Here is a 25,846-nt window from a genome sequence, read left to right on the forward strand (position 1 = left end):
ACCAGCAGGGAGCCTACACGGATCGCAGGAAAGCACTGGGGGTCGGCTCCTTTGATCCTTAGCAGGGATGTTGGGTGCGGCCGAGCCCAAGGCCACCACCCGGGGCCAAGCCCTGACCCTGAAAGAAGGCAGAAGGCGGTGGCCACAGCCAAGGCCTGGGTCCTGGTGCCGGCAGAAAACTGGTGCAGGCAGCCAGGTGAATGAAGGTCTATTGCACGAATCTTTGTGTAAACGGGCTACTAGTTTATTATAATAAGCATTTAAATTTTGATATTTAATTTACAGATAAACCAGAAAAGATTTGTATAACCATATACCCAAGAAATGAGAACATACACATTGTCACAGGTTACTTATCTGCTTTTCTGAGAATCCTACCATTGTTTGAATATTTCCCCCCAAAATGTAGCACTTTATAATATCATTCATTAAATTTGGAGGACTAGATGCTTAAACAGTGCAGATGGCTTTAAACTTCAAATGCCAAGAAATGAAAAAGTCAAGCCCTTTTTTGATAAAACCAAAGAAATTTGAAAACATAGTAAGGAAACAAAGTACCAAACTATATAATCTCACATTCAAGAGAACATGAATATAAAAGGTAGAATTGGTAAGAGGAAATTAATTAACTTAAAGGATATATTTCTTATAGAATTTTTCATTATACATAACCAGGGGAATAATGTTCTCTAGAGGGGCATATGCTTAGAACTGAAAGAATGTCATGTTTTAAATTAGGGGAAAGCTCATGGTTCATTAGGATGGCATTATTTGTTTTTGGTCTGGTGTTAAATATATATATTTGCTTTTGGTCTGGTGTTAAATTATATATATATATATATATATATATATATATATATATATATATATATAACTTGAAGGTGTGGTTTTATGGAATAACTGCACCCCTGAAGGAATCTGAGACATTCATTTTATACTGCATTTCATACCTTGAAACTATTGAAGGATGAGATTGTTGCACAATTACTTCACCTCATCAAAACTTGCTCAAATTTATTGTGGTGTTTTTAAAGTAAATTGTCATTTTTTATTATGCTTTTAAGAGTACGAAGACTACCCTATATGAAACTTTCTTTTATCTCCTGTCACTTTTTTCCTACTCCTAAATTATAAAACAGCAGATTGGTATTTTCCTCTTATATAGAACTTACACTAAGAATATAGCTCAAAACACTTCTACATTTGAGGGCAAAATATTTGCAGTGTGCCCTGGAAATGGCTCTTTAACTGCTTTGAACTCTGTGACTGAAAACTGTGTGCACTTTGGATTCATGTAAATTAATTTAAAGGTCAAAGTGATATAATTGGTGATGATTGATTTATTTTGGGGGAAAGTTAAATAATTTTCCTAACTTTTTGGTTACAGAATGGAAAAGGTAGTGGAAAATTATTGGTGGGCAGACAGTAGAATGATGTTTAAAAGTATGTTTTCAGTTATAGAGAATATATATACAAATAAAAAGGTAATATGCTAATTAGACCAGACACCTTCCGGACAACCATCCAGATGTCCTTCCGGACAAAGCCACCATGGAGGGGGCTGAGGCAGAGGTGGTTAGGGGCAATCAGGCCAGTAGGGGAGGGCAGTTAGTGGTGACCAGGCCAGCAGGGGAGCAGTTAAGGGCATCAGGTAGAGTAGTTAGGGGAGATCAGGCAGGCAGGTAAGCAGTTAGGAGAGCCAGCGGTCCCAGATTGTGAGAGGGGGTGTCTGACTGCCGGTTTAGGGATCAGGCCTAAACTGGCAGTTGGACATCCCCCAAGGGGCCCTGGATTAGAGAGGGTGCCGGCTGGGCTGAGCCCGCCCCCCCCCCCCCATGAACAAATTTTGTGTACTGGGCCTCTAGTACATAAAAAAAAAACAATAAAAATACAATATTAAAATATTCATTTTTTATTTTGCCTGTAAAAATATCTGTTTTGTGGGAATTGTTATTAAATATATTGCTGTGAGCAGAGATTTAGAACCCAATTCTCCTTCCTAATCCCCTGGAGCCAATGGATTTGATAATTTCTATATTTCTGTACATTTAACTGAGTGAATGATGGGAGAAGTTCAGGCAGTGCTATTCCACTGGCAGGTAAACATGCTTGTCTGGAGCTCAGAAGATGATTCAATTAGAGATGAGGATTTGGAGGTTATTAGTGTATTAAGTGGTAACAATGTGAAGAATTCAGTCTGATTGAGCGAAGTCTGTTGGAAAGATAAAGGTGGCATTGGGGATACCAAGAGTTAAAGGTACAAGCCCAGCTAAGAGTGATGAGAGAAGCAGGAAGAGAGGAATTGGAGGTGTTCAGAAACCAAGGGAAGGAGTATTTAAAGAAGTGTGGTACAATATTTTTGAGTGCAGTGCCTTCCAAAGGATTTCCCAATGACGGAGAACCAGCTGAGTTTGCAGCCGGCTGAGTTTGGTAACCGTACATTCATTGGAAGTGTGTGCCAATTGCTATTATCTCTGGTTTTCTCAATGAGCTTGAACACAATTTAGGAACAGAGAAAACAAATGGTAAGATTTTAGTTGGATTTATGAAAAATCAAGAAATAAAGTATTGGTACTGATAAGGAGAGTAAAGTGATAGGCAGTGTCATGTAGGCTTTCCTAATCTGACCAAAATTTATGATAGATAACAGGCCTACAAAACTGTTAAATTTGATTTTATATATCAAAATGCCAGTGGATTTAGAATTTTAACTCCCATCTCTGTCCACTCCAGGCTACATAAATTTACATCTCCTCTTTCTTTTAAAAAGTTGCAGCCATAGAAGGGTAAGTTGTTTCCTGTGGGGTTAATGGCCTAGTAGACGGACTCTGACGAGAATTTTCTTGCCTCTATCTAGCTTGAACCATGTGGTTGAACTCCCTAATACTTAACATCTTGCACAAGGCCTTGTGTTTGAGAGAATTTAAAACCTTATTAATCCAGTCCCCACTGAGTCAAGATTTGAGCAATTCCAGAACAGGGCTTATTAAAACTCACCATAACAGTCTCTGAAAAACCACTAAGCAAACTAATATTGCAAACAAGATTTTAGCAAGAATGTTCAAACTACTTAAAGCAGGACTTTGTTTATAAGCACCCGAAAGTACTTCTTAAGTACTTAGAAGCTCTCACTTATAAACTATCTATACACTCATTGCAAATCACCCTTATCTAATTATTAAATCTATGGATTGAGCCGAAACTGGTTTGGCTCAGTGGATAGAGCCTCTGTCTGTGGACTGGAAGGTCCCGGGTTCGATTCCGGTCAAGGGCATGTACATTGGTTGCCGGCACATCCCCTGTGGGTGGTGTGCAGGAGGCAGCTGGTCGATGTCTCTCTCTCATCGATGTTTCTAGCTCTCTGTCCCTCTCCCTTCCTCTCTGTGAAGAATCAATAAAATATATTTAAAAAAATCTATGGATTGAAATGGTGTAAGATTTTATTAGTTTAATTCCAATTGCTTTATGTTATAGACAGTTTTCAGCAGCTAATGCCAAACATTAGCTCAAATAATTTTCTAAAGAGCAGAAATCCAAACACCAGAAACCCATTTAAAGCTTGCTTCAAATTAGGGTCTATTTTTGTATTCCTTACTATTTTCCCCACAGTCCTTATTTCCATCACTTTAATACTTTAACCACACAATTTTATGAAATGTCAGTGGATGAAGTGTTCAGGATTTCTTTTCCTTCTTTTCCTGTTCCCTGAGTGACAGTGCCAAAGTCTAGAACTTCGGTATCAGCCATGAGGCCCAGTGATATTTTAGAAAGCTTTTAGTCAATAACAATCTTGGGTCAAACCCAGAGTGGGGAGTCTTAAATGAAGTCCCCTGTGTCTGACAGCTCATGGGAAGTCAGAGTTGCCTGGTATAACCTCTTATCCCTGGGAAGGACTTAAGTTAAGAAAAACTTTAATTTTTAAATTAGTTAATATTATAGTCACACACTATGTTACTTTAAAAATTCAAAAAATAGCTAAATTCTGTTCTCACACTTGGAGTTGCTTTGAAGTTTTAGCCGGTAGATATCTGGGTGGGGGATAATGAACAGTGGCTTCTGGCCGGCCTCCATGGCTTCTGATCTCCGCTGAGGCTGACACATAGAGAAGTGCTTTGGAAATTTTGCTATTTAAATCTACATCTATCCTTTTAGGGTATAGGTGTGATATGGCTAACAAAAACTTTCTAAATTGTTGGTCTCCTGGAAGGAGTTTACCCCGTAGCCTTTGGGCAATGGACATTCTCTTAAAAGGTTAATAAATTTAAAGTGTAGAGACATACATCTAGATTAATTTTAATTTCAGTCACCTCTGAATGTTTTATACTCTTTTAAAGAAAAGAGCTTTTTTGGGCACACACTGATTTGTAGCCAAAGAATACTTAATCGTGTAGTGTATAGTGCAGGGTATTGTGTGACCATACCGTGTGGTCTTACTTTTGCATGGGGTAGAGGTCTACATGTCAAAATAAAAATACCTACATTGGATCTTTATCAGGAATTTAGGGTAAAATCACCTTCTTGGACAAACATGGCTTTGGAAAAGGGGTCATAATACATAGGATTTGGTTGCAATAGCAGTTTAAATAATGGGATCTGGCACTAATCCTGGGCAGTGATTTCCCTTACCTTTGAAAGGTGTCAGTTTTGTCCTGAGATGACTTTATCCCTACCTATTGCAAGGCAGGTTTCAAAATTTAAGAACTTGGTAAATTCTGTTGTATTGCAGTTTAACTAGTATTCTGAGATTGTAAGGCAGATATTTTATGACCAAAGTCCTGTGTGGCTCCTCATTTCTGGCAAGTCTTGTTCTAAGAAATGCCCTTGGAATTTGCTGCTGCTGCCATTTGAAATTTTTGCTGTCGTTTTTGTCACAGATTCTTTAGGGGAGTGGGTGGGATGAAAATGACAAGTGCTTTGTGGATTTAAAGTCTAATGGACAGGTTCTTCCTGGGCAGATAACTGGGCTGTGCTTTGACTTTGTGAAATTTTAACTAAATTATTTTATTCTTGATTTCCCATTTGCAGAACTAAAAGAATGTATGTTCTCTCATTGTCTCAAGGAATGTAAGGGATGTTCATAAGATAACATCTAAAAACGTTAGTGGGGTCCAGATGCCACAAAAATATGTGTCATCATCATCATAATTATCTAGCAACAACATTATCTTCATGTTTTCTCTACACCTAGATTTATTGTGACTAAGCAGTAAATCATCCTGTTTATAGACTCTGATTTTCATTCTGAAACTCCTTTCTAAGTATGTTAGCTTGGAAGCATGTGCTTTGTTATCAAGCAATTCTCTGAAATATGGTCTTGTGTTAGCCAAAATTCTACAGATTTAGACAGGGACCCTTCATATTAATATTATTTTTATGACTCATTAGTTGGAAAATAGGTTTAAAAAATTCCAACTTTTCAAAATAACCTGTACACGAAGAACTTTTCCACACCAAGTAAGATTAATAGATATTTTAGGCATTATTTGAAAGTACCGTCTCATTCGTGAAGACGAAGATACTGTATTGAGTTTGGATTCCTTTTTAGGAATAGTGTTTTGAAGGTGCTAGACACTTAACAAGTTAGCTGTTGAATTTGATTGTATTCTCTGTTTTTAAAAAATCTCTTGTATGGTCTTTGAGATAAGAAGTCTTTGATGTTTTTTTTCAGATGTACTTGAAATTATGATGAAATAGAGATATACTGCCTAGAACCTTTTTCAACATTTAATCCTTCACATTATAGTGTAGGATTTCATGACAAGATATTTTAGATTTGTAAATAATAGTGACTGAAAGAACTGTTCATCTTCAGGTTAATGCTTTTCCATTGTATCCAACATTAGTTCCTAAAAATACCCTGAAAGTTAAACAAACATAAAAACATTGAAGTGAAAATATTTTTGACAGTATTTTTCCATTTTCAATTGAATCTCTAAATATATCCCTCGTCCACCCTTCATTATTTCCATAATAGTTGTCACCAACTGATTTTTGTTGATAGCTTATCTCTCTCCACTAGGCTAGAAGACCCATGAGGACAGGGACATGGTCTCCTTTACCCACTACTGTTTAACATATGATAGGCACTCAACAGTATATGTTAAATGAATAAATCAAAAAACTTTTGGTTCTGGAAGAGAGTAGAGCAAAAAAAAAAAAAATGTGGTTCAGGAACTTTATATAATCCAATATTCCCTGCAAGACCATTTTAAAACAAAATTAAAAACAAATTTTACATGGGTTATACAGCACCTAGGCACTCCTTTTGGAAAACCAAAGTTTAGCCAGCAAATTGATGAATCAAAATAAAGAATGGAAGGCTGAACAACTGTGTAAAATAAGGCCACAGAACAGAATGTTAGTGTTAACTATAGTAAAAGAAAGTAATATCTATCTACACTAATAAAAGAGAAACATGAAAATTAACCATCACTTCGCTACACCCACAAGCCACACCCACCAGCCAATCAGGAGTGAGTATGCAAATTAACCCAACCAAGATGGCAGCTGGCCACAGAGCTGGAGCAAGCAGGAGGCTTGGGTTGCTCCGACAATGGAGGAAGCCAAGCTTCCCGCCCTGGCCGGCTCTGGCCTCTGCTCAAGGCTACAAAGTTTCAATTATAGAAGATAAATAAATCCCAACAAAAATGGCAGCAGCCACAGAGCTGGGGGCTGGGCAGGAGGCTTGGGTTGCTCCGACAATGGAGGAAGCCAAGCTTCCCGCCCTGGGTGGCCCTGGCCTCCGCTCAAGGCTACAAAGTTTCAATTATAGAAGATAAATAAATCCTAGATACTTGCTTCTAGCCGGCCCTGGCCTCTGCTCAAGGAGGTGCTGAAAAAGAAAAAAGAAAAAAAAAAAAAAGGAGGGGCTGGGACCTTGGGTCACCTGGCAGTGATCAGGCCAGGATGGGACGACAGGGGCCGTTGGGGGTAAGCAGACCAGCAGGGGGGCCATTTGGGGGTGAGCAGGCTGTCAGTGGGGGTCAGTTAGAGGTGATCAGGATAGTGGGGGGGGGCAGTTTGGAGTGAGCAGGCCAGCAGGGGGGCAGTTGGGGGCGAGCAGGCCAGTGGGGAGGGAGAGTGGGAGTGAGCAAGCTGGCAGGGGGGGCAGTTGGGGCTGAGCACTCTGGCACAGGGGGCAGTCGGCGTGATCAGGATGGCAGGGGGGGGCATTTGGATGTGAGCAGGCTGGCAGTGGGGGCAGTTGGGGGCGAGCAGGCCGGCAGGCAGAGTATTTAGGGGCAATCAGGCTGGTAGGCAGGTGAGCAGTTAGGACCCAGCAGTCCCGGATTGCGAGAGGGATGTCTGACTGCCATTTTAGGCCTGATCCCAATAAACTGGCAGTAGGACATCCTTCGAGGGGTCCCAGATTGGAGACGATGCAAGCCGGGCTGAGGGACAGCCCCCCACCCCCATGCACGAATTTCATGCACCGGGCCACTAGTCATCTATAATTATCAGCATTTCTTGTTTTATGTATCATCAGTTTCTTCTTGGACACTTGCATGAAAGCTTCTGGGTCCATCTTCTTCAGCCTCTAGTGGGAGTATAGACTTCAATGGTGGTTACGTTCATAGGTTTTCCTGGAAGTCTGATGTATTATTCGGTCAGACCTCGCATTGCAGTTCCTAACTACTGTGCTACATCTTGCCATTTCATTTCTTTTGACATAATTTTGTCTTTCTTTAAATTCATCCATGTATTTTTCTTTTTTGTTTCAACTGAAATGCCTGAAAGAAGTTAGGCTTTATTCATCAATTTCTTATGAAATTTTTTCTGCTGTGTTTGAATTATTCTTTACTCAAATTTTTATTCAAATACTTTTTCAAATTTATTTATGCTTTAGAAGATAGTTCTATTAACAGTTGTAGGAGAGTTAAATGTATGTTTTATTTAATTCATAATAAATAAATAGATATAAATACAACTTTTCTTCAAATGAATTTTCATTTTTAAATTCCATGTACATTTGATGTCATTCTAGGGAATTTAATGGTGAGCAGAAATAGTCAAGGCTCCTGCACTTATGAAGCTTATACCCTAGTATGAATGCGGGGGAGGGTATTTTTGTGTATTTGTTTGTTTAATGTTTGCCTTAGAAGTTACAGATTTTTTTAAATGTGCATTCTTTTTTTTAGTCTGTATTTTGAGGTTATGAGTACAGTAGGTAAAGAGAACGGAGGAGGGAGAATTGGTGGGGTAGTCATGACTGCTTGCACTGTTGGTGAGAAAGTGAACTGGTGAGCCACTATGGAAAACATCATGGAGGTTTCTAAAAAAATTAAAGTAGAACTATCAAATCATTCAGCAATTCCATCTCTGTGGATTTATCCAGACAAAATGAAAATACTGAGAGATATCTGCACCCCTATGTTCTTGCAACATTATTGATAATAGCCAAGATATGGAAACAACCTAAGTGTCCATCGATGGAAAACGAAAAAAATCCTGCCATGTGCAATAGCATGGAAGGACCTTGAGGACATTATGCTAAGTGAAATAAGTCAGACAGAGAAAGGCAAATACTTTAAGATCTCACCTATTTGTGGAATTAAAAAAAGAAAAAATTGACTCATAGATACAGAGAACACTTTGGTGGCTGCCAGAGCAGGGTAGGAGTGGTGGGCACTGTGAAAAACTGGGTGAAAGTGATCAAAAGACAAAAAATTTCTGTTATAAAATAAATAAGTCATAAGGATATAATGTATAGCATGGTGACTATCCTATACTAAAGCCCGGTGCACAAAATATATGCACGGAGGGGGGTTGTCCCTCAGCCCAGCCTGTACCCTCTCCAATCTGGGACCCCTGGAGGGATGTCCGACTGCCTGTTTAGGCCTGATCCCCCATGTGGTCAAAGATCCTGCCCCCATGTGGAAACAAGATAGCCACCACAAGATGGCCAGCAGGAGAGGGCAGTTGGGAGGCACCTGGCCTGCAAGGGAGGGCAGTTGGGAGGCACCTGGCCTGCAAGTCCTGGATTGTGAGAGGGATGTCCGACCGGGCTTAAACAGGCAGTCGGACATCCCTCTCACAATCCAGGACTGCTGGCTCCCAACTGCTTGCCTGCCTGCCTTCCTGATTGCCCCTAACCACTTATACCTGCCAGCCTGATCACCCCCTAACCACTCCACTGCCAGCCTGGTTGATACTTAACTGCTCCCCTGCCAGCCTGTTTGCCCCAACTTCCCTCTTCTGCCGGACTGGTCACCCCTAACTGCCCTCTCCTGCAGGGTTGATCACCTCCAACTGCCCTCCCTTGCAGGTCTAGTCCCTCTCAACTGCCCTCCCTTGCAGGCCAGGTGCCTCCCAACTGCCCTCTCCTGCTGGCCATCTTGTGGTGGCCATCTTGTTTCCACATGGGGGCAGGATCTTTGACCACATGGGGGAAACCATATTGTGTGTTGGAGTGATGGTCAATCTGCATATTACTCTTTTATTAGATAGGATAGAGGCCTGGTGCAGGAGTGGGGGCCAGCTGGTTTGCCATGAAGGGTGTCCCTTATCAGGGTGGGGTTCCCTTGGGGTGTGGGGCGGCCTGAGCGAGGGGCCTGTGGTGGTTTGCAGGCTGACCATGCCCCCTGTCAACCCAAGCGGAGGCCCTGGTATCTGGAATTTATTTTCCTTCTACAATTGAAACTTTGTAGTCTGGAGCGGAGCGAAGCCTGCTGCTCCCTCCGTGGCCGGCAGCCATTTCTGTTGCAGTTAATTCACCTTCTATAATTGAAACATTGTACCCTTAAGCGGGTGAGCCCGGCCAGGGTGTGCGGAAAGCTTTGTTTCCCCTGTTGCCTGGGGCAACCCTGGCCTGCTCTCTCAAGCTCCGTTCTGCCGCCATTTCTGTTTGAATTTGTTTACCTTCTATAATTGAAACTTTGTAGCTTGAGTGGAGGCTTAGGCCTGGCAAGAGCAGGTGGAAAGCTTGGCTTACTCTGTTACCTGGGAAACCTTGCTCTCTGTGGCTATAGCCATCTTGGCTGGGTTAATTTGCATACTTGCTCTGATTGGCTTGTGGGCGTGGCTTGTGGGTGTGTTGAAGGTACGGTCAATTTGCATATTACCTTTTTATTAGGTAGGATAATAAAAGCCTAATATGCAAATTGACTGAACGGTGGAATGACCCGTGGAACAAACAGTTGTTATGATGTGCACTGACTACCAGGGGGCATATGCTCAACACAGGAGCTACCCCCAGCCTGCAGGCCCCAGACCAGGCCCCCAATCGCCCCACCAGTCACCCCGCAGATGGAGGCAACCAGCAGCAGTGGCGGGGGCAGGACAGGCCAGAGATTGGGCTGTTGCGCCCCGCCCCCCCCCCCCGATCGTCCCGCTGGTCACCTCCAAGGATCGTCCCGCCGGGCGCCTCCAAGGCAGGTGCCAGTGGGAGCCTCCCAATCACCCTGCCATTTGCCCCACAGATCGGCCCTGATCGCCCACCAGGCCTAGGGACCCTATCCATGCACAAATTTTGTGCACCGGGCCTCTCCTCGGTAATAATACTCTATTGTATATTTGAAAGTTACTAAGAGAGTAGATCTTAAAAGTTCTCATCACAAGAAAAATATTTATAACTATGTGTGGTGATGATTGTTAACTAGACTTATTATGGTGATCATTTAATAATACTAGTATATATACTTATCAAATCTTTATATTGTATATCTGAAACTAATATAATGTTATAGATCAATTATATCTTAATTTAAAAAAACACACAAGATACCACACTCAGTATGATGCCTATAATCAAAGAAATAGACTACTGGGTAAGGTGTAGAGCAATTAGAGACCTCATTAACTGCTAGTGAGAATGTGAAATGGTGCAGCCACATTGAAAAACAATCTGGCAATTCCTCAAAATGTCAAACATAGTGTTACCAAATGACCCTACTCCTAAGTACATATTCAAGAGAAATGAAACTATGGTATGTGAAAGAAGCCAGTCTCAAAAGGACACATAGTATATGATTTTGTCAATATTAAATGTCTGGATTAGGTAAATGCATATTGACAGAAAGTTGATTAGTGGTTGTCAGGGTGGGAATGGGAAGGTGAAAAGTGATTACTGATAGGTACAGAGTTTCTTTTGGGGATGATGAAATTAGATGGTGATGATTACATAAAGCTGCAAATATACTAAAAATCACTGTTGTAAAGTTCAAAAGGGTAAGTTTATGGTATGTAAATTTTACCACAATAAATTATTTTAAGAAAAGAAGAAAATAGTCCCAAATTGTGCTTCCTTGGCTTTGAAAGTTTATGGGTGAAACATGTTTCTCTTTTATCTCATGGCTACCCTGTGAGCTGTATTACAGGCCTACATAACATGAGTGTAGTGATCTGAGTTAGGGCCCTGATTAACCATTGCTTACATTCCCTAGGTACTCTATGCATAGAGTACTGCTTGGGGGACACCAGGACTGGGCAGTGATGAAGGCTGGTAACCTCTCACCCAGAGAAGGCTTCTTCCAGGTGAACACCAAAGGTTGTTCACCAGGCAGCAGGAAGCAGGTCTCCATAGTGCCTGTCTGTGTTTGGCCAGTAAATAAACCAGTGACAAGGATTTTCAGCCTTATTATTTTACACGATTTGAATATTAGGTAAATTGGTTTATTGTGCTTATAAGAAAAAAGCATATGTCATTTATTTTTAAAGATTATGTTAAAACTGCTGAATATTGAATTATCCCTTTACACCCTGTGGTTAGAAATCATTTAGTTCAATATACATTTACGACTTGAAGTATTCAGTATGCCTCATAAGTAAAAGATTATTTATATATCCCAATTATTAAAAAGTCATTGTTGTATCTTAAATAAAAAATAAAACAATCATTTTTAATCAGCTGTTCTTAAGCTCATGTTCTCACACTTCTCTGTGGGTAAAATCAGCTGGGACTCATTACAGATATGCATTCCTCAGCCCTCCCCCCAGAGACTGGGCCAATCTTTATTTTCCAGGAGCACCCCAGGTGATGTCGAGGAGCTGGGCTCTGCACTTTGAGAAACACTGCCCTGGGGACTGCAGCTTAGAATTAAGATGTGAGGGGTGTGATTCTAGTGTCATTTTACAACAGATACTTATTTCTTAAGGTATTTCCATCCACTTGGTTTTAGAAATAGATGATATCCACACTTTTATTCTATTAGGAAATATTTTCTCACAAGCATAACTTTTCTATGTGTGTGATATTGTAAAAAAAAAATCGTTATTAGCCATCAGCATCTTTGTTGCTGTTTTCCTTACTGTACCCACTGCCTTCTGCTGTCTCCAGATTTCTTTTGACCTGGCTGAATACACTGCGGATGTTGACGGAGTTGGCACTTTAAGGCTCTTGGATGCAATTAAGACCTGTGGCCTTATCAACTCTGTGAAGTTCTATCAAGCCTCAACAAGTGAACTTTATGGGAAAGTGCAAGAAATACCCCAGAAGGAGACCACTCCCTTTTACCCTCGATCGCCATATGGTAAGAATGCCTACATACCACTTGCACATGCTCTGTGCTCTCTATGGGTGTCGGCATGTGTGTTTCTCTTTTAATTCTGTTCATGTCTCACGGCTGAAGTCATTTGGGTGTGAGGTTCACATTAAGATAGAATAAAGTGACTAGACTTGTTGAGAAGCATACCTTTATACATAACTACAGTGTTTGCTGCCATTGCCTCCAGGGTGAAATTATCACCTCACCTCACCAATTCATGTTCATTCAACCCTTTCACACAGATCACTCAAAGAAAAATTGGACCAAACATGATTCCTTTTTCTGAACTGTTGTGCTGAAGTGATATGGTTTCATGTTTTTTATCTCCTGATGAAAGTCTTCCTGAGTTCAAACCTTTAAAAAGCAAAAACAAAACAAACAAAAAATAGAATTCGGTGATAAAATTTCTAAGCAGCTAGAATATTAAGATCCCATATTTTTCACTTTCTAATTCCTTAGTACTAAGAAAAAGGGAATAAAATCTAAGAAGGTCCACTTGATAGATGGCACACACTATAGTTGAAATCAGTTAGATTGTGAAAGGAAGAACCATGGATATTACAGAATTAAGCAATTCTTAAATATTTCCTTGTACACCTGACTAACTGGCAAAGGAACCTTTATTTTGTCTTTGGCATTTGACCCATTTTTTTTTCTATCTTGGTAATTACAGATTTTAATTCTTGTAAGTTGTTACTTGTTTAAGATGAGTAAAAATCACTGCTTTTTAATAATAAGATACTGTCTTTTGTAATGATCACTGTCTTTTATTTGCTTTTCAAAAATTATTCCAACAGGGGCAGCGAAACTATATGCCTACTGGATTGTGGTGAACTTCCGTGAGGCATATAATCTCTTCGCTGTGAACGGTATTCTCTTCAATCATGAGAGTCCTCGAAGAGGTTAGTAAATATATCAGTGGAAAAGAGAACATAAGATTTTAATGAAACAACAAAAAATTGCATGCATATTTTGCCTTTGTAATATATCAATTGTGGAAAATGTCTCATTTGAACTATTATGGGTGTCAGAAGTGGTAAATGAGGAAAATCTAGCCTTAATTACTTATTACATTTTTTTAGGTGGTATTTTTTTTCTGATGAGGAAAACTGAACATTGTTCCAATTTTACCATGTTCATTGATTGGTCTTATCAAGCATATTTTCAACCTAAATATTAGGAAGTTTTTGTGTGAATGAAAAGGAATAAGTAGTAAATGAATACTTGTGTCTGGAAGTCACTGTTATTTATGTAGACTCAACTTTTGGAATCTACACATATTTTTACTTTGAATCAGTTGGATATTCAATAGTTTTTGTAAATATTCCATTTAGACAGGCATCCAGAAATTACTATCTTCCTAGAGTATATTTTAAAATATACTGAAGTCATTTTTTTAGAAAGAGTGCATTCTAAAATATTGATAAAATGTACATAGTAAATACATAAATAAGTAGCACAGTCATTTATTTTCATTATCAAGTATTATGTACTGTACATATTGTATGTGGTATAGTTTTATATGACTGTCTGTGCAGTGGGCTTGCTTACCCTAGTCTCATCCACCACCGACACTTGAGTAATGTCTTGTGCTACACCAGTAGGTGATGGGAAATTTTTGGCTCCATTTCAGTCCTATGGGACCACCGTATATGTGGTCCATCATTGACTGAAATGTCTACAGTGTCTTGTGAAAAAGTCACTTTGATGATTTAGTACCATGATTATAAAGACATCTTTTATGAGTTCTAAGAACATTGTATCATCAGTCCACTCAAGGAGAGAGGAAAGAGCTCTGGAGAATAGGAAAACCTGGATGCTCCAATGGGCACTATCATTAGCTGTGTGATCTGGACTGGGTCCACAACCACACTGGGTCCACAACCTCCCTCACAGCAGTATTACACCAAACTCTGCTTGTCATCTATTACCACAGTTCAGATGAGAAGTGTTGGAGCATTTCGATTGACTCATTATCAACCATCACAGCAAGAAAATATTAGTAAATTTATATTAATGCAGCCCAAAGATTTATATTTTCCCAGGAGAACAGGAGAGGGCTACAGTCTCCTCCTCCAGTCAGTCTAGTCAGTGATGGCGAACCTATGACACGCGTGTCAGCACTGACACGCGTAGCCATTTCTGATGACACGCGGCCGCTGAGGCGGCCGCATGCCGAGGATGAAACATTTGCTGCTCCTGAGGATGAAACATTTGCGAAATAATGTTTTTTCCTCAAAGTGACACACTACCCGAGTTATGCTCATTTTTTTGGCGAAGTTTGACACACCAAGCTCAAAAGGTTGCCCATCACTGGTCTAGATCTAGACTCCTGGCTTAATTATGAATGTCACATTTCATAGATTATTTTGAAAAATTGGAATATATTCACAGGAAGTCAATCAGAAAGGTGACCTGTCTTATGAAGAATGCTAGCCAGACCTGGAAGAGTTTAGCTTAGAAAAGAAAAGACTACATGAGTGTTCCCAAAGCAGATAGTTCTGGCAGCTGCTCCAGGAAAGAGACAACAGGGTGGGAGGCATATGTCTGCTCACCTTTGAGTTTCAAACAGTAGAACAGCTGCCTTCTGAGGGGTGAGGGGACTAAAAGTTTCCAGAATGACTGAGTACAGCAACATTGAAAATAATAAAAAAGGAATTCCTGTTGTAAAAGATTTGACCACAAAGTCCTTTCAATTCCATGTCAGGAAACTAGTCATTCTGTGCATTTCAAGAACACTTACTCTGAAATAAAATAAGGAGCTCTACAAAAATAAGGAAGTAAAATGAACAGAATTGTAGTAGTAACAATATAACATAAATGGGAAGAGTTATCTCTGCTTTGGATGGCTGATGAACTCTAATTATGGCAGGTCAATTGGGCAAACATATGGAATAAAACATTAGGAGCCCAGTAATGCAGTGGGAAAGCAGAACATACTGAAGTGAGGGTACAGGGTGGGGAAAAAGTAGGCACATAGCTGAGTACACGAAACACAGTTAATTCTTGTATGATTATTTATTTATTACTAGAGGCCCGGTGCATGAAATTCGTGCACTGGCGGGGGGGGGGGGGAGTGTACCTCAGCCCAGCCTGCACCCTCTCCAATCTGGGACCCCTTGGGATCCTTGTGGGATGGGGCTTAAACTGTCAGTTGGACATCCCTCTCATAATCCGGGACTGCTGGCTCCTAACCATTTGCCTGCCTGGCTGCCTGATTGCTCCTAACCACTCTGCCTGCCAGCCTGAGAGCCCTGTAACTGCTCCCCTGCCAGCCTGATTGACACCTAACCACTCCCCTGTGGACATGATTGACACCTAGCTGCTCCACTGCCAGACCAATCACCCCCAACTGCCCTCCCCTGCAGTCCTGGTCTCCCTCAACTGCCCTCCCCTGCAGGCCTGGTTGCCCCCAACTGCCTGCCCCTGCCGGCCATCTTATGATGACGTGGGGGTGGCCATCTTGTGAAATGAGGGCATGAGGGTCAATTTGCATATTACCTCTTTATTATATAGGATTATATTATTTTTCATATAGACAACTGTAAATTCAGTTTGCCCCACCCTGCATATTGATCCTCAGTATGCTTAACGAAGATTGGTAGTACATAGTTAAACTAAATTCAGCCAGACACTAAGTAGTTCATACAGTTATGTTAATATATTCTCAGTAACTTCTCAGCAAATATAGTTAGAGACACAGCTATTCTTAGCTAGTAAGGGTTACTAATCAGAGAAGTTTCTGGGTGCTAGGATTTCCCCCTGCTCTTTCCCTCTCTGCTGTTAGTTTTAAGGCATTCTCTAAAAAGATCACATAATTCTAAGTACTCTTGATATTGCTTTGCTATAGAAGGTTAATTCCCTTTTTAACTGCAAAGGGCATATTTTTTAAGGCTAGGTCATCGATCATGAAGCATTTTATTCTCTAGTACTGGGAAAACAGGGGACTGAATTAATTTCCATCATCTTTGACCATAGGTACCCCTCCTCTGGCTTCCAATATCTTATACTTAGAATCATTATCAGTTTTTTTTTTTTCAAAAAGACTATTTGTTAGTATTGTCTTGCTGTTTTTCATAGTTTTCTTTGAGACTGTAAGCAATATGGTAGGTCTGCTGTTCCAAATATTGGGTTTTTTATTCCTATACTATTCTGATTTACTGAATCATGAGAAATATTTAGGGGGAAGGAAGATGGCAACCGGCAGGAAGGTAGGGAGGGAGAGAGTGTGAGAGGGTGAGGGAGCGATAGAGGAGTGTGTGGACGTGTGTATGAGCTAGGAGTGTGTGGTGTATGTGTGTATGACCTAGGGAAAGTTAGATTCTGCAGGTCTTCCAAGGGGCTGCCAAACCGGGCAGTCTTAAACGGTGGAGCCCCGCTCCCACCACAGACACTCCGGGGAGGCCAGCGTGGACACAGAGACCATGCCATCTTGAGAAACAGAGCTGCTTGAGACTAGGATCCTGGCCTCAGCACCACCCAGTCTGGTCTCAAATGTAAACCAGGACCCTGGAGCCACTGGGGACAGAGACCTACGACCACAGCTGCAGACCCACAGACACCAAGAATCCACATATCCTGGCCACAGATTTCTGTGAGTCACATGGCCTATCCCTCTCCCCTCAGGCTCGTGGGCAGCGCCATAGTAACTGATAGACCCACCCCTCACATGGGCCACAGCGCCGCTACAGGAATTTGAGCCTGGGAGCGCGTAGACACTGGGAATTTGTTTCCCCACAATGCAATCAGGCGAACAAACGTGAAGCCCACTGAGGGCGGCAGTGCCACCTGACTTCGATTCTGGGCAAGAGCACACGGAAGTCTGTTTTCCACACTGCAGGAGTGGACGTCCTACCGACATAGTGCTACTCTGCAACCCAGTCCCCCAAGCTGACCAGGACCCTGATTCTCCAGGCGGGAGGCAGCACTGAGCACCAGTGACTTGACTCTGTTTCATATCGCGTACGCCTGGGATCCCTGACTCCCAGTGCATTCACACTAAGAGCCAGTGACTCTAATTCTTGGTGCATGCGCACACAGGAATCCTGATTCTCAGCATGAGGCTGCACAATCAACAGAAACTCTGATACTTGATTCTTGGTGCAGGCACAGGGGAACTCCTGGCATGCGCTAGGGGACTCTGATTTTCGGCACAGACCAGCAGGGTCTCTGTTTCACTGTGGTGCAGGCAGGGTCCCTGATTCTAGGTGAGCACACGAGGCCACACTGAGTGCAGGTAATGCTGACCCTGGGCAAGCCTGGTTCCCACCAACCCACAGCAGCCATACGTCTTGGTTTCGGGGATCTTCAGTAACTCGGGTGGTGCAAAGCTTCCACTGCACATGGCCCAGGCCCACACAACTCAAAGTTTGAACCTTCCGGTGATAGAATGGGGAGATGACACAATCCTCAGAGAAAAGAAAATGAGGAGTCACCAAGAAAGGAAATTATTTAAATTGAAGCCTACAACATGACAGAAAAAGAATTCAGAGTAATGGTCGTACAATTCATACAACGGATGGATGAGAAAATCAACAACCTATGCAAGAATCAGGAAGAAATCAAAAGTGATATACCTACAATCAAAAACACCTTGGAAGGTTTCAACAGTAGACTAGAACCGTGGTCGGCAAACTGCGGTTCGCAAGCCACATGCGGCTCTTTGGCCCCATGAGTGTGGCTCTTCCACAAAATACCACGGCATGGATGAGTCTATTTTGAAGAAGTGGTGTTAGAAGAAGTGGTGTTAGAAGAAATTTAAGTTTAAAAAATTTGGCTCTCAAAAGAAATTTCAATCATTGTACTGTTGAAATTTGGCTCTGTTGATTAATGAGTTTGCCGACCACTGGACTAGAGGAAGCAGAGGACCGAATTAGTGAGTTAGAAGATAAGGTAGAGAAACAAGCTCAATCTGAATAGCAACTTCAGAGAGAAAAAATTAAAAAGCAGGAGTACAACCTAAGGGAGCTTTGGGACAACACGAAACAAAGTCACATACGTATAATAGGGCTGCCAGAAGGACAAGAAGAGCAGCAAGGATTAGAAGATCTATTTGAAGAAATAAAGACAGAAAACTTCCTGGATATGAAGGAGAAAAAAGTGACACAAGTACAGAGAGGCCCAAACAAGATGAATCCCAAAAGACCCACACCAAGTCACGTCATAATTACAATGACAAATGTTAATGACAAAGAGAGAATCTTAAAGGCTGCAAGAGAGAGACAGAGATACCTATAAGGGATCCCCCATCATATTATCAAATGATTTCTCAACAGAAACACATCAAGCTAGAAGGGAATGGAAGGATGTATATAAAATGTTGCAAACCAAAGGACTGAATCCAAGAATACTCTATCCAGCAAGACTATCAAACAAAATTGAAGGGGAAATCAGGAGCTTCGCAGACAAAAAAAGGCTAAGGGAGTTTATCACTACCAAGCCAGCAATGCAAGAAATGCTAAATGGAATACTATAAAAAGAAGAAATAAAAAGGTAAGAAGGAACACAGGCACAAAAATAGAAATGACTACAAACAAGTACCTTTCAATAATAACTGTAAATGTTAACAGACTAAATGCTCCAATCAAAAGACATCGAGTGGCTGAATGAATAAAAAAACAAAATCCATATATATGCTGTCTAGAAGAGACCCACCTCAGAACATGGGACTCACACAGACTGAAAGTGAAGGGATGGAAAAATATCTTTCAGGCAAACAGAAATGAAAAAAAAAAAAAAAGCTGGGGTAGCAATACTTATATCTGACAAAATAGACCTCAAAGTGAAGGCCATAACAAGAGATAAAGGAAGGTCACTTCATAATACTAAAGGGATCGATACAACAAGAGGATATAACCCTGATAAACATATATGCACCCAATGCAGGAGCACCCAAATACATATAAAAACTCCTTGAAGATATTAAGGGAGAGATGGACAACAATACAGACTATGGGACTTTAATACACTACTGACATCACTGGATAAATCCTGTAGACAAAAAAATCAGCAAATGACTCACTAGATTAGTTGGACTTAATTGATATCTTCAGAACATTTCACCCCAAAGCCGCGGAATATACGTTTTTCTCAAGTGCACATGGGACATTTTCAAAAATAGACCACATATTGGGTAACAAGCAAAGTCTCCCCGAATTCAAGAAGATTGAAATCGTACCAAGCATCTTTTCAGACCACAATGGCATAATATTAGAAATAACCTATAATAAAAACAATCCAAAAAACTCAAACACTTGGAAGCTGAATAGCATGCTATTAAATAATGATTGGGTTACCAATGAGATCAAAGAAGAAATTAAAAACATCCTGGAAACTAATGACAATAAAAACACAACAATCCAAAATCGATGGGACACAATGAAAGCAGTCCTAAGAGGGAAGTTTATAGTTCTACAGGCCTACCTCAAAAAACAAGAAAAAATGGTAGTAAATCATCTAACTCTGCAACTTAAAGAATTAGAAAGAGAACAACAAGAAAAGCCCAGAATGACCAGAAGGAAGGAGGTAATAAAGATCATAGCAGAAATAAATGACATAGAGACCAAAAAAAACACAAAAACACAAAATATAAAATGAAATCAAGAGCTGGTTCTTTGAAAGGATAAACAAGATTGATGAACCTCTAGCCACGCTCACCAAGAAGCAAAGAGAGAGTACCCAAATAAACAAAATTAGAAAGGAAAGAGGTGAAATAACAACAAAACCCACAGAAATACAAAGGATTGTTAAAAAATACTATGAACAACTCTACTCCAACAAACTAGACAACCTGGAGGAAATGGACATATTCCTGGAAAAATACAACCTTCCAAAACTCAATCAGGAAGATTCTAAAAACCTCAATAGGCTGATAACTATGGAAGAAAGTGAAGCAGTCATCAAAAAGCTCCCAGCAAGCAAAGCCCGGGTCCAGATGGCTTCACAGGGGAGTTATACCAAACATTCAAGGAAGAACTAAAACCTATCTTCCTCAGACTATTCCAAAAAATTCAAGAGGAAGGAACACTTCCAACCTCATTCTATGAAGCTAGCATCACCCTAATACTAAAACCAGATAAAGACAACACAATGAAAGAGGATTATAGGCCAATATCCCCCATAAACATAAATGCCAAAATCCTCAACAAAATTCTAGCAAATCAGATCCAGAAGTACATCAGAAAGATCATACAACATGACCAAGTAGGTTTTATCCCAGGGATGCAAGGATGGTACAATATCCACAAATCCAAAAACGTGATACATCACATAAACAAATTGAGAGATAAAAATCACATAGTCATATCAATTGACGCAGAAAAAGCATTTGACAAAATCCAACACCCTTTCTTGATAAAAACTCTCAGCAAAATTGACAAACGACAAGTGCTAGCGAGGATGCAGAGAAAAAGGAATCCTCATGTACTGCCTTGTCGGAATGCAGACGGGTGCAGCCACTGTGGAGAACAGTATGGAGTTTCCTCAAAAAACTAAAAAGTGGAACTCCCATTTGACCCAGTGATTCCACTTTTAGGAATATATCCCAAGAAGCTAGAAACACCAATCAGAAAGGATATATGCACCCCTATGTTCATAGCGGCACAATTCGCCATAGCTAAGATTTGGAAACAGCCTAAGTGCCCATCTGCAGATGAGTGGGTTAAAAAACTGTGGTACATCACACAATGGAATAGTATGCTGAAGTAAGAAAGAAGGAATTTTTATCATTTGCAACAACTTGGATGGAATTGGAGAGCATTATGCTAAGTGAAATAAGCCAGTTGGAGAAAGATAAATATCATATGAACTCGTTTCCTGGAAACTGCGTTCTGATTCTCCAGGCCTCCTGGCAAGTCCACCCGCACAGCACCCATCCAGAGAACCATAGGAAAGCTGGCTGAGTGGAAGTTCTACAACTAGAAGGAAAGAGAAAAGAGCATTGAGACGTGCACAAGCGCTGAAAAACTCAGGTACTGAGGCACGTGAATCGGGCTGCCGGTTGTTGTCTGAGTGTGCTGCTTCTTTCAACCCGAAGGGAGACAAGCTCCCAATTACTCTGAAATCCAATTTCTGGGGATACGCTGGGGACCCAAACTTTTACAGGGAAAAGCTGGACTGTCTACCATCGGGTCGGAAAGTGAGGGTGACTTTCTTGCAGAGGTGTGCCCAGCAATCATTGTTTACTGCTCTGGGGCGTGTGACACAGGGTCTTGGAAACACAGAGATGGCTGACTGCCAGCCACCACTGTTTGCCACACCCTAGTCTAGTGACTCCCTGAGTCCCCGCCCCTCACAATCTACAAACCCACCCAAGCTCCACGCAGCGGCTTTTACATATAAATGGCCTGCCCAATCGCAGCATAACCAAACAAACTGCAGCTCTGGTCAGACAGCTACAAAACCTCCTAACCCCAAGCAAAGAGGAAAAAACTGTAGTTTTCGCTGTAACTCCTGTTGGGTGGCCTCAGACAGTAGCTGACCTGCACCCCATTGGAGATCCAGCAGCTAGTGTATCTAGAGGTCAGTGTGAGATGACACCAGATTTCAACTGCTCACATCCATAAGTGACACATTCAAGAAGAAGACTCAGTGAGCACCAAAGCCCCACTGAAGCAAGTCCTGCCTCATAAGCGTGTCTCCAGCACAGCAGTTCTTCCATTATAGACACAGCGGGTCCTCACAGCCAATTGGCCTGGAGGTCAATTCCTCCCAGTGATACCAACAACAATCAAGGCTGTACACACAGACCACAAAGGGGTACACAAAGAGTGTCCACCTCAGGTAGCTGGGAGGCCGACCCACTGGGCCATATAGGAAACCTAGCACACAAAGTTACCCTACCAACTCAGGGAAGCAGAGAAAATGTGGAGACAAGGTAACAGATCACAAATGAAAGAAATGGAGGAAAACAAATGACTGGATATAGAATTCAAAACCACGGTTATAAGTTTTTTCAAGAATTTCCTAAAAAGGCCAATAAATTTAGCTAGACCCTCAAGGATATGAAAAAGGACCAACTAGAAATTAAACATACACTGACTGAAATAAAAAATATTATACAGAGACCCAACAGCAGACTAGAGGAACACAAGAATCGAGTCAAAGATTTGAAATACAAAGAAGCAAAAAACACTCAACCAGAAAAGCAAAAATAAAAAAGATCCAAAAAGTTGAAGATAGTGTAAGAAGCCTGTGGGACAACTTCAAGCGTACCAACATCAGAATTATGGGAGTGCCAGAAGAAGAGAGAGAGCAAGATACTGAAAACCTATTTGAAGAAATAATGACCAAAAACTTCCCCCACCTGGTGAAAGAAATAGACTAACAAGTCCACGAAGTGCACAGAAACCCAAACAAAAGGAATCCAAAGAGGACCACACTAAGACATATCATCATTAAAATGCCAAGGGCAAAAGACAAAGAGAGAATATTAAAAGCAGCAAGAGAAAAACAGTTAATTACCTACAAGGGAGCACCCATACGATTGTCAGCTGATTTCTCAACAGAAACTATGCAGGCCAGACTGGAGTGACAAGAAATATTCAAAGTGATGAATAGCAAGAACCTACAACCAAGATTACTCTACCCAGCAAAGTTATCATTCAGAATTGAAGGTCAGATAAAGAGCTTCACAGACAAGAAAAAGCTAAAGGAGTTCATCACAACCAAACCAGAACTATAAGAAATGCTGAAAGGTATTCTTTAAGAAGAGGAAGAAGAAGAAAAAGTAAAGATAAAAATTATGAACAACAAATACATATCTATCAACAAATGAATCTAAAAATCAAGTGAATTAAAAATCTGAGGAACAGAATAAACTGGTGAATATAATAGAACCAGGGGCATAGAATGGGAGTGGATTGGTAATTCTCAGGTGGAAAGGGGTGTGGGGGTACGGGAAGAGACTAGACAAAAATCATACACATGGATGAGGACAGTTGGGGGCTGGTAAGGGCAGAGGGTAGGGTGGGAACCAAGTGGAGGGAAGCTATGGGGGGGAAAAGGAGAAACAATTGTAATAATCTGAACAATAAAGATTTATTAAATTAAAAAATATATATATCACATGATCTCACTCATTTATGGAATATAATGAACAACATAAACTGATGAACAAATACAGATCCAGAGACAGAGAATCATCTTTCAGACTGTCAAACCTCAGAGGGAAGGTAGGGGAGGGGGGACAACAGGGGTTGAGGGCATGAGTGGGGGAGGGGGATTAAGGGTTAATGGGGGGATGAGGACACATATGTAATACCTTAATCAATAAAGAAATTTTAAAAAATCTTTACAAAACATGTGCATTCTTTAGCATTTAAAATTATCTGTACAATCTAAGAATTTTTGTTAAATTTCACTATCAGTTTGCCTTTTAGCTTGAGAATAAATGTGAAGTCCATGTTGTATGTTGTGTCATGCCCAGTAACTAGTAATGCTTATAACATTTTCAATGACATTATGTGATCATATATCCACATAATTAAATACTTACATGAAAAAAGGTAAAAGTGACAGGTTTTTAAGGCATCTTTACTGTCAGTACATTTTTATTTTATAACTAGAGGCCCAGTGTATGAAATTCGTGCAGGGGTAGGAGAGGTGTCTCTCAGTCCAGCCTGCACTCTCTCGCAATCCAGGACCCCTTGGAGGATGTCTGACTGCCAGTTTAAACTGGCAGTTGTACATCCCTCTCGCAGTCCAGGACTGCTGGCTCCTAACCACTCACCTGCCTGCCTGCTTGATCACCCCTAACCACTCTGCCTGCCTGCCTGATTGCCCCTAACTGCTCTCCTGCCTGCCTGATGACCCCTAACCACCTCTGCCTCAGCCCCTGCTGCCACGGCTTCATCCAGAATAATGTCCGGAAGGTTGTTCGGCTATCTGGTCTAATTAGCATATTATGCTTTTATTATTATAGATTGTACTAGAGGCCCGATGTATGTAGATTCATGCAAAAATGGGCCTTCCTTCCCCTGGCTGCCAGCACTGCCTTTGCTCCAGCTGGAAGCCCCTTTTCTGCTTTCACTCTGGCCCAGAGCGGCCTTTCTGCCTTCCCACGCTGCCCAGAGGCCCGGAGCGACTGGGGCAGTGCGGAACACCTGCATCATCGCCATGGCGACGACACAAGTGCCCCCCCCCCCCGGCCGCTCGGTGCCTGTGTATGCAAATTAACCCGCCATCTTTGTTGGGTTAATTTGCATACTCTTGATTGGCTGGTGGGTGTCGCAAATATATTGTCAATTTGCATATTTCTCTTTTATTAGTTTAGATAGGTAAAAAATTACCAGGGTGGGCTGTGAAAGCTTAAAGGCCCAGTTTGTCATCTCTTTTTCTCAAAAGGAAAACAATGAACAAGCAGCTAGAATCATTTTAAACTTAATTTTGTGGTTATGGAAGTCCTTAGAGGAAAAAGGAAGAGGAAGGACATGGTGATTCTTGCTTATAGCATGTGGTATGGGGGATGCTTAAGAAATCTGTTTAGGTGGCCCCTGCCTTGTTAGCCACAAACATGTCTATACACACAGTTTGGGTTTCCATATTTTTTCTCCCTTTAACCTTTCTACCTGCTAAAATAACTAAAATTCAGTTGTTTTTAGGGTAGGGAAAGGTATTCTTAGTTGTACAATGAAAAGATAAATTTAAAAATACCCCTCAAAAATCTTCTACTTGTATATCTGATAAGAACTATTTGTTATCTTTGTTGATGATAATCACTTTGTTTTTTAAAAATTCATTTTAAAATTAAAACTTCTTGCCCTGTCCTGTGCGGCTAAATGATTAGAGCATCAACCCTCGCACTGAAGGGTCCGTGGTTTGGTTCTTAGTCAAGTTCAGATACCGGGGTTGCAGGTCCCATCCCTGCCCACCTGTGGAGGCAATCAATCAATGTCTCTCTCACATCCATCTCTCTCTCTCTCTCTCTCTCTCTCTCTCTCTCTCTCTCTCTCTCTCTCTCTCTCCTCCCTCCCTCCCTCCCTCCCTCCCTTTTTGTTTTCTCCTTATCCCCCTTCCCTCCTTTCCACTCTCTCAAAAAAAAAATCAATGGAATAAATATCCTCTGGTGAGGATTAGCAAATAAATAAATAAAATCAGTAGTTCTTTGTTATTTAAAAGAAAAATGAACAGTGAAGGAGGATGTAAGGAGAGAAGTGCAAGTTCTTTCCCTCTTACTGACTCCCAGCTCTGTTTTCAGCCCACGGATAGAAGGCTTTCAGAAATGTCCCAGGTATCTTTATATAAGTATGGTTATTCCATACATAACCTTTTGCTTTTAGGGCTTTTGTTAAATGTTTATTACATATTTAACCTTGTAGCATATACCACTTTGTTTTGTTTTATTATCTATCATGAAATCAATGACA

At 41.1% G+C, this 25,846-nt stretch overlaps 1 protein-coding gene across 1 annotated transcript in view; it reads left to right on the forward strand.

Moving 5' to 3' along the window:
• Positions 1–25,846, forward strand: part of GMDS (GDP-mannose 4,6-dehydratase) — a 681,907-nt gene that overhangs the window by 316,245 nt on the left and 339,816 nt on the right. The window contains exons 5-6 of the mRNA XM_008158879.3: positions 12,275–12,467; positions 13,280–13,384. Of these exons, the coding sequence (XP_008157101.1) occupies positions 12,275–12,467; positions 13,280–13,384 (298 nt within the window). The remainder of the gene's footprint in view (positions 1–12,274; positions 12,468–13,279; positions 13,385–25,846) is intronic.

The sequence above is a fragment of the Eptesicus fuscus genome, chromosome 9 (assembly GCF_027574615.1).
Source record: "Eptesicus fuscus isolate TK198812 chromosome 9, DD_ASM_mEF_20220401, whole genome shotgun sequence".
Classification (NCBI taxonomy): domain Eukaryota; kingdom Metazoa; phylum Chordata; class Mammalia; order Chiroptera; family Vespertilionidae; genus Eptesicus; species Eptesicus fuscus.